The sequence below is a fragment of the Helianthus annuus genome, chromosome 13 (genome assembly GCF_002127325.2).
Source record: "Helianthus annuus cultivar XRQ/B chromosome 13, HanXRQr2.0-SUNRISE, whole genome shotgun sequence".
NCBI classification, from domain to species: Eukaryota; Viridiplantae; Streptophyta; class Magnoliopsida; order Asterales; family Asteraceae; genus Helianthus; species Helianthus annuus.
In genome coordinates, this window is record NC_035445.2 from 2,617,052 (window position 1) to 2,626,943 (window position 9,892).

Below are 9,892 nucleotides of genomic sequence, written 5' to 3' on the forward strand. Positions count from 1 at the left end.
AATTCAAAAGAAAAGCGTTGTAGAATCATGGCTAGTGCCATTTTCATTTCTAGCATTGCAAAATTTAAGCCTATGCATATACGTGGACCACCGCCAAATGGGATATACAAGCCTTCCCCTGGCTTCGTCGCCTTTGAAACACCTTCAGAAAATCTGTTGGTGCATACATCTGTCGACTTCGTCTTGTATCGAGTCTAGTATTATAAGTGTTAGATCAGGGCTCGTAGTTTGAGGAAATTAGGGTTTGGATGTGATGTTTGTGCTAATTCCGCTTGAAAGTAACATGTGCAGTTTCAAGCGAAATCAACATGGTTAATTCCGCTTGAAATGCACCTTGACACTTTCAAGCGGAATCTCAAGTCTATATATAGGTCCTCAAGCGAAATCAGTTATGATAGTTTTATGATTTGGATACCGAGGTGCTGCCGGTTTGTCCTGTGATTGTATTTGCTATTATATCAATCAGAAAGTAGTTTAAAGTGATATTCAAGCTGTTTTGAAGTCTATTTCTATGTTTCCGCCTTTGAAATAGATTAAAACTCCTCTGATCGACTCGTTTGGGTCACAACACGATCCTTCAAGTGGTATCAAAGCTCAGGAGGAGGAGTTCTTACCGATTCAGCTCAAAATTTTTGTTTTCTACACCTTCTTTTCAAAATTAACAAATTTTTACGGTTAAAATCGGCTAATTTTCTCATATATTGTGCGAAACTGTGTTTTAACAAACCCTTGAGAGTTTCAGACCTAAATTCAAATTAAAAATGACTAAAATGGATCAAAGTTCTGATTCCGCTTGAAATAGTCTTATTTCGCTTCAGCGAGTTATTTCACTTGAAAAGTTTCAAACGAAATCAGTTATTCCGCTCCAAATCGTTATTCCGCTCCAAATCGTTATACCGCTTGAAAGTTTGAAACGAAATCAGTGATTTCGCTTCAAACGTAATTCCGCTTGAAATTCAAACGAAATCAAGTTATTCCGTTTGAACTTCTTATTCCGCTTGAAACCTTATTTTCGCTTGAAGTTGTTATTTCAGGTTATTTTCGCTTAAAGAGTGATTTCGCTTGAAAAGTGCTGTTTTTTGAAAAACGTGTTACCGAATCATGAGTGAAGAATTTTACAATGCGTTTGCTACATCCCCGACTACTCCGGCTTCCATTGCTCAAAACATGAATTTAGAAAATGAAACTGGAACAATGCAAAAACCCCCGAAGCTAATGAGCATTGAGGAGTATTACGATGGAAAGATAGGTTTGAAAACTGGGTTCAAGCTAATCATTTGAGATCATAGGAGTGTATTTTGAAAAACTATGTTCTACCACGTACTGAACTGCGAGTTGAAAAAACAATTTCTGAATTCAATAACCAAGAACGAGACATGTACTAAGCTGAAAAGATGATGATTAGTCTCCTTCAGCAAGCTATTAAGGAAGACATCTTTGTATTGCTTCAACATGACAAAACTTCAAAATCAATTTGGGATGCTCTTAAAACAAAATTTGAAGGAAGTGAAAAGATGATTAAGAGTAAAAAGGCATTGCTTAAGAAAGAATTTGTTCTTTTCACAAGTTTGCCAGGGGAAGATACAAAGAAATTAATTGAAAGATATTGTCACTTAGTGCGATCCATGTCAATGTTAAGCATAACCAAAGATCGAGAGGAATGGGTTGACAAATTGGCTGACGCTTCACCTCAAAAAGAGTGGGGTACTTATTTGATGATCTTGAAGAACACCGGTGAATATGATGGTTTGACGATTTCTCAGTTCATCGAGAAGATTGAGGGTCAAGATCTTGAACAGCAAAAGATTGCGAGGATGAATAATCCGAGTGGTTAACAAGACGTGAAAATGTATTTTAAAGGCAGTGTTCAAGAGGTTGAAAGAAGTCCGAAGATTCAAACTGCATTTAGTGCTGGAAATTCATCTGAAATGTTGATCAAGGTTCAAACAACAGCAGGGGATTTTCTTCATATCCGAGTGTTAATCCAAAGAGTTCATCATCAAGTTTCCATTCTCAAAGTACAAAAAGTGGTGGTTGTGTGATACAGTGCAATATAGCTTTGAATCTTCCAGAGGGTCGAAGTTTTTCTGAAGAAATTGCAAAAGATCACATGTCTTTACTTGCAACTGTGCGACAATCCTATGAAGGTTTGGTTGCAGGGAGAATCGGGAATCCTATGCTAACGAAAGAGGATTACGATCAGATAGACGCTGAAGAAATGGAGCTCATGGATATCAAATGGTGTCTAGCTAGTGTCTTAAGAAGAGCTGAAAAATTCAAAATGATAACAGGAAGAAATGATTTTCTGGATGCACATGTTTCTACTTTAGGTTTTGATAAATCTAAAGTTACTTGTTTTCGATGCAGGGAGAAAGGTCATTTCAAGAGGGAATGCAAGAATAGAGAAGCAAGTGAAGCAAAGAATCCGTTTGGAAAAGATGACTACTACCGGAAAGCCATATATCAACAAGTTGGTCAACAACAACAACAAGAACCACAAGTGGCTCATGGTAGAAAAGTAATAGAAGATTCTTCAAAGAGAGCGTGTTTAGTCAATCAAGAAAATTTCAGCTGGGATAAATACATTTCATCCGACAGCAAAGCATGCCTAATCAATCAAGATGATGAAAAGTTACCTGAAGGTTTTAGCTGGGATATGTTTGTGGATGAGAAATGGGAGTTTAAAGCTTTCATTGCTAAAATTGTGAAAGAACCAGATATGTTTACCGAGTGGATGAAAGCTATTGGTGTTAGTGTGAAGAATGAAGAAGAAAAGTTTGTCTCATCAGATGAAAGCTCACAAAGTTCAGATGAAAGTTCAGAAAGAGAAACTGTTTTTTTATCAAACACCGGCTGATTCTAGTTCTTCAGATGATAGTTCTGGCAAGTCAATAGAGTTTGATCAATCACCAACTGATGACAGTGGTGATGATGAAGAAGAAAGACATATTAATGTTGCAAAAACTCATCTATCTCCTGAAAGCTTTCAATTTTATTTTGCAGATCGCTTGGAGAAGCTGAAGGAGAGACGAGAAGCAAAAGAACAAAAGCAAATGAAATCTGAAAGTATTATTAAAAAAGAAGAGACTGTTCAAAATGAAGAGGTTAAAATTGTTGCTGAGGAGGTTGGTGAAACAGAAAAGGTGACTGAAGCTGAAAAATCTGAAAAGATTATTGAAGTAGAAAAAATTGTGGAAGTCATCAAGCCTTGCTCAAAGTGTCTAGAATCTTGCAAAGAATGTGCGGCAAAAGACGAGAAGTTGGCTGGGCTTGAGAAGATGAAGGAACAATTACTGTTCAATCTCAATTACGTGAAGGAGTCTTATGATGTTTTGAACAGAACAGTAACTGGTCTTCAAAAGACAAATTCTGAAAGAGAAGATGCTTTGACGATGATGAATGCTACGATGATGACGAAACAAAAAGCTTTAAACTATTACATTGAGGAATGCGCCAAACTGAAACAAGAGTTGGAGACTGAGAAAATTGAGAATGAGAGAATCAGACGATTATTACAGAGTTATTCTAGTTCTGATTATCTTATTGATCGAATTTATCCAACTGTTGCAGGTTTCGAAGCATTTCAGGATGAAAAGCCAAAGAAGAAGGATACTGGTAAGAAACCGAGTGTTAGCTATAACAAGTGTCCGCCTCCGATATGGGAAGGTTATTCTCCCAGAAAACCAAATGAGGAGCAAGCTCAAAAGGCAGTCAATATAAAACTGAAGTCTGATATAACCGATGAATTACCAGAAAACATTGACGTCACTTTTACATCATCTGACACTGATCATGAGTCTGAGTTAATAAAAAAGGTGGTCGATCAGGTGTTGGATACAGATGAGGAGTCTGAGTCAAAGTCTGAATCTGGAGGTTCAAGTTCGTCAGTTAACAGTCCAAAACCGTCGGTCAAACGGGTTTATAGTAAAGAGTTTTTGTTATCAAAATCGAATTTGAATGATGAAACATTCGAAGTAGCATATACTTTGAGTGATTCTGACAAATTATATTCTGACAAAGAGTTTCCAATAAGAAGTGTTAGATTTGAAATGATCAAAAAGGTTTTCAAAATGACAGAAATTAATATTTCTGAAATAAAAGATTTAAATCTTACTGAAAAACCTAAGAAATATACTTCAAGAGTTCAACAGCGATTAAACAAGAAAAAAAGTTACAGTTCTGGTTCTGGTTTCAAAAGAAACCAAACCATAACGGTAATTTCAAAAAGAAAGGTTTAGGTTTTATTCCACCTGAAAATTATAAAAATGATAAAATTTCTAAAACAAATACAAAATTTGTTTCAGGTGGAAGTGCTGAAGAAGAACAGAAGAAACCTTTCTGGAAACAATCAAACCAGGAGTTTCTTGCTGAGAGGAAAGGAACTGGAGTTTTTCATCGAAAGGAGACTAGAACCTGTTACAAGTGCAATGAAGTTGGTCACATTGCATGGAACTGCTCTCAAGCTACAAAGACAAAACAGGGAGTCTCTGAAAAACTTAAAGAAAAAGTTGTCGATGTTGAACCACCAACTGAAAAGTTCAAAATTTTTGAAAATTCAACCTATAAAGTTGGTGAGTGTTCTAAGAAAATTTTTTACAAAAAGAGAGCCAAGGACAACCAAATGTGGGTTGTTAAGAAGTTTGATGAGAAAACTGGCAATGATTCTGGTTCCACAAAGCTAGAAGAGCCACAAGTTGAGATTAAAGAAGAGAATTCAGTGCCTTCAGTAGATGATGTTGATTTTCCATCTTTGAAGGATGAAAATGTCAAACAGAAATTTGGTAAGGTTCAGATCTCAAATCAATTCTATTCTGAAAAGAAGGAATTTGATGTTGAGAAAGCATTTAATGGAAATGTGAAAAAGATTTTTGAGAAAATGGTCGAGGGAAAGGCCAAAGGGGTTAAAGATTTTTATGCTACAAAGAAAGCAACTTATAACCCAACTGAATTAGAGTTAAAATCACCCAAGGTTGGTCAGACTTGGGTGGAAATTCTTTTCCCTTAAAAATCTGACTTGCCGGAGCTCCCAAGTTTGTAATTGTGGAGCAGGAATCGGCATCATTCTTGTTAAAATAGTTTTGTGAAAGATTTTAAAATTGTTGAAATTTTTACAGGTTGTGGACTTGCCGGAGCTTCTAGGATGGTAAGTGTGAAGCAGGAATTGGCATCTTTATTGGTAACATGAATTTGTGTAGATGTGTTATTCCTACAAGTGATACAGATGGTAATTTTTACAAGTGATTCGTCAAGGTCATTAAATTGAACTTGATGTAATCCTCATACATGTGGTTAAAAAATGGACAATGTGATGAGTTTACCCCGAATCTACTAGTGGTTAAAACAAAACTTATTTTCCGGAAAAATCATCTTGATTAAAACAAACTTGAGTGTTTTGAAATCATGATGGGAAAATAGTTTGTTGAAAGGGGGAGTTCTGATTGTTTATGCCTAGTGGATGGCAAATTGAAGCGATTCGATATCAGTTTTCATTTTTCTTGTACAGTTTGTTCTCAATTTTCTTTAAATGTGTTTGTATTTTAGGGGGAGTAAAAGTTTCAGAAAATCCAAAAACATTAGAAAATTTGAAAAAGCCAAAAACATGATAAAATAAAAAACGAGTTTTTTGTGAAAAGAGGAAATGATAGTACATCAGTGGACTATCACAACATGCTAAAGAAATGGAAAGTTAAAATTGTGATAAACAATCTCACTGTGGATGTGCCAGTAGGGTTTTACACATTCAGTAGACTGTATTCGAGATATAAATCTAAATTTCAAACTTGCTTATATCGTGGGGAACATTTCTTGGATATATGGGTAACCCCCGAAATCTTGTTTGAAAGGTCCCTCTTTCTGAGATACTAGGTCTTTATACTCAGTGATATCTGGGGTATTATTCCAGGACTTCTTATTTTGCGGAAGCAATGGCCTAGTCCTCGTATAATACTTCTACAAATGCTTGAAATATAGTGCCGCCCCCAGCATAAACAATGATGAAACATTGAAAAATGCTAATCATGTGCTGTTGAAGAAAAGATCCTCTAAAGGGGACACACCAAAAGTCGAGCTGTCATCTCTTTGCTGAACAGAAGTTCTGACCTGAGCTCTCACGGTTTCGCAATTTAACCCCTTACAGATATCATCTATGGTATACTCACCTGTAAGACTGAATATTGGGATCTGGATACGGGAGTATATTCAAGTGGTGGGACACGCGAATAAGTCTAAGTGCTTAAAACACTAATATTGTATCTCGAAACAGTTGAACTTTGTGTGGAAATTTAAGTGGATCAATATACTGACAATCTAAGTGAATTGTTTAGATCTTAAAATGAAATGAAGCTTAACGGTGTTGGTGATTTGTCTCATAAACTGATATGATCCTCTTACACAAACTCACAAAAAATAGTGTCTGTAAATATTTCTTTACTGCATTTCATTGTCAAAAAATCCAAAAAGATTTTCAGTGTGTTTTAGCATAAATTTTGAAAAATTCAAAAAGATTTTCGACAACTGATGTTGGAAAGCTGATTTTCAAAATTCCGAGTGCCGAACATGATGAACAGGTTTGGGAAAGTTTGTTTGAAGATGTTTGAAAAGAAAATTGATATTTTGACAAGTGTTCATCAGAAATTTTTAATGGTAAATCATTTTGAGATTGGATTCTCAAGTGGTTAGCAGAAAGAAAATTTCTTCAAAATGTTAAAATTGTGAAATTTATTGTGAGGTAGAGTTTGTGCAGGTAGAGCCAGGTTACGATCCTGGAACTCATACTACTGATGAACTTAAAGAATCAAGAGATCTGATCCTGAGCAAAAGGAGAGCCAGGTTTTCGATCCCGGAACAATTCAAGGGGGAGTTTTCTAGAGAAAGAAGAATTTGGAGAAAGGAGAAAGCCATGTCGAGATTCTGGAAGCCCGAAGACTGATAAAGACTGAAGACGTTGAAGACTCGACAATTAAGACTCGTCAAGATCTGAGGGGGAGTCTGTTGGTGCATACATCTGTCGACTTCGTCTTGTATCGAGTCTAGTATTATAAGTGTTAGATCAGGGCTTGTAGTTTGAGTAAATTAGGGTTTGGATGTGATGTTTGTGCTAATTCCGCTTGAAAGTAACATGTGCAGTTTCAAGCGAAATCAACATGTTTAATTCCGCTTGAAATGCACCTTGACACTTTCAAGCAGAATCTGAAGTCTATATATAGGTCCTCAAGCGAAATCAGTTATGATAGTTCTATGATTTGGATACCGAGGTGCTGCCGGTTTGTCCTGTGATTGTATTTGCTATTATATCAATCAGAAAGTAGTTTAAAGTGATATTCAAGCTGTTTCGAAGTCTATTTCTCTGTTTCCGCCTTTGAAATAGATTAAAACTCCTCTGATCGACTCGTTTGGGTCACAACACGATCCTTCAAAATCTCTCTGGGTTAAACTTGCTCGCATCTTCACCCCAGATTTCTTTGTCATGGTGAAAAAACAATGTGTTTAGTTGGATGATCGTTCCAGCCGGTAAAGTTAAGTTACCAAGTTTAGCTTTTTCATGTAGGAGCCGTCTTAGCACTGGAGCTACTGGATATAGCCTAAGAACCTCATTCAATATCATGTTCACATGTAGATAGATATATTTAAGATACAAAAAAATGATAATAGGTTCAACATTTTCAAATAAGAGATCGCGCGCACACATTGGAGAGCGATCTAAAGAACTAAATATTAACTTACAGTTTTAGGTGATTCAGTCCATTAATATCCGGCATTCTGTCTCCAAAGATATGTAATACTTCTTCTCTTGCACGTGTTTGCCAGTCTATGTGCTGACTTAGTAAAAGCACAGTCCAAACAAGGGTATTTCCAGTGGTATCCTGACCTGCAAAGTAGAAAAGCTTGCATTCTTCTATTATTTCATCAATGCTTAACCCGAAATTGTTATTCCCATGCTCCTTAATTTCTTTGTAATTGGAATCCAAAAGTATGCCCAAAAGTATGCTCCTTAATCGCAACCACTCGTTTATCAATAATGCTCTTTATTGTAGCCTTGACCTCGCGTTCAATTTCTTTCATTCTCTTGTTGTTTTTTGTTGGTAAAAATCTATGCAATCTTGTTTAATTAGCAATCATGTTTTTGCATTAAATTTTGTTACTTCAACCCTTAAAAACTTTTCTTTACCTTGATCCTAGAATATAAACTGACTCGTCAATCTTTAACATCATCTCCGCTTGTTCTCTTTGAAGTTCAAATATCTTTCTTCCCTCTTCAAAACTACTACCAAAAGCCGTACACGAAATTACATCACCAGAAAAAGAAGACAAAAGGGGCCACACATCCACTTCACAAGAGCTTTCTCTGGTCACTAGTTTTTCCCATTTTGCTATCATTTCACTACATTTCACATAAAATGATGCTTCCATATGCTGCAAAAAGAAAAATAATAACAAAAATTGTTCAGGGGACAGGGTTTTGTCTTTGGTAGATTAGGGTTTGCAATTCGGGTGGCGGCGTAGCTTGTTGCCCGTCTACCTTCTGTTTTGATGTAACTTGGCAAGTATGAATCAATGAATTTTATATCAAAAGAAAATAAAAATAAAAAAAAGTTTAAAATTTGTGTAAAAAAATTGTTGCTAATTATAATCAAGACATCTATCTAAATGATCTTCACTTCCAGTACAATAATTGAAATGAACCTTGAGCTCTTGAACATGGAAAGCAGGATTGATGATTTTTCTATGTTTAACCCATTGATCACATTCGGCAAAGAATAATCCCTTTGCTAGCAAATTTCTTAAAGGATTACCACCTCTTGTCTTTTGAAATTTTCTGTAGTTAGCGAAAACCTCTCGTACCATACTCGGTTCAGATACATGTACTACAGGTGTTGGCCCTATCCATGTAAAAAAGTTCTTACCTGCATAAATAACACAAAAGACCCACAAACAAAATATAAATCATGTATCAACAAATTAAAAAAAAATAGAAGCATGTCTAAATGTACCCGAAGTGACCGAATATTTGTACAAAAAGGGAAAGACCCTATGAGATATATCGTGTGACAGATTTATAGGTTTCGCTTGGGCTTCGTTTGTCATCTGTTGCATGTCTTTCACATCTCCGAAAATGAACTTATAAAGGCTACCATTGAGCCCTTGATCTCGTAGACATTGTTCGATCTTCTTCGGTTTGAACCACAGCCAGTTTGAAATTCTCCATATATAAAACAAGAGCACTGATGCAACTCCAAGAACACCCAAAACTCCAGTTATCTGCATGGCTCGTGGGTGTTATAAAAGGATGATGATAAGGAATAAAAACAAGGGTATTCATAGATGGGGTAATTTTGAATTAGCCACCTTATTGTTTAAGTAGTTGACACTTATGATCCTTGTGTGTTTTTAATGTTGCAATGGAAAGTTGATGTGCACAAAATGTAACAAATAAATTACATCAATTGTGGCATAAAACTAACCCTTTTTAGTACTAATGTTGGAAAAAGTGTGCTTTTGTCTTCCTTTTGTATTTTCAGGATTAAATGAGCTCAAATAGACAAAAGAAGCAAAAAGGCAGCTAAATCTAACATAAATACAAGAAAAGGAACAAACGTGGCATGCCCGACCTCCCAACAGCATCTTCCCAAGAAAAACAATAAGACAGAAGACTGAACACGCCCCGTACTCAGTGAGCACGGGGGCGTGCTTAAGTGTCAGCAGAAAAGACAAAGTGGTAGAAGCTTCCATCGCCCACCACGGGGCCGTGCTCAGCGGACACGGTGTCACACCCCCAAAATCCCACCTGCGGAGTACTACCGCTTGGAGGCGTGACTGCCCAGGATCCAGCCACCAATCATACTGAACAAGCATATAAATAGTTATAAAAGTTTAACCATTCACGATTGGTGTT

General features: G+C 36.3%; 1 protein-coding gene across 1 annotated transcript in view; it reads right to left on the bottom strand.

Annotated features, from left to right (window-relative positions):
- Nucleotides 1-9,295, bottom strand: part of LOC110897342 (cytochrome P450 CYP72A219) — a 41,744-nt gene extending 32,449 nt beyond the window's left edge. Inside the window, exon 1 of the mRNA XM_022144100.2 lies at nucleotides 8,991-9,295. Within this exon, the coding sequence (XP_021999792.1) occupies nucleotides 8,991-9,264 (274 nt within the window). The 5' untranslated portion in view covers nucleotides 9,265-9,295. The remainder of the gene's footprint in view (nucleotides 1-8,990) is intronic.
- Between the last annotated feature and the right edge of the window lie 597 nt (nucleotides 9,296-9,892).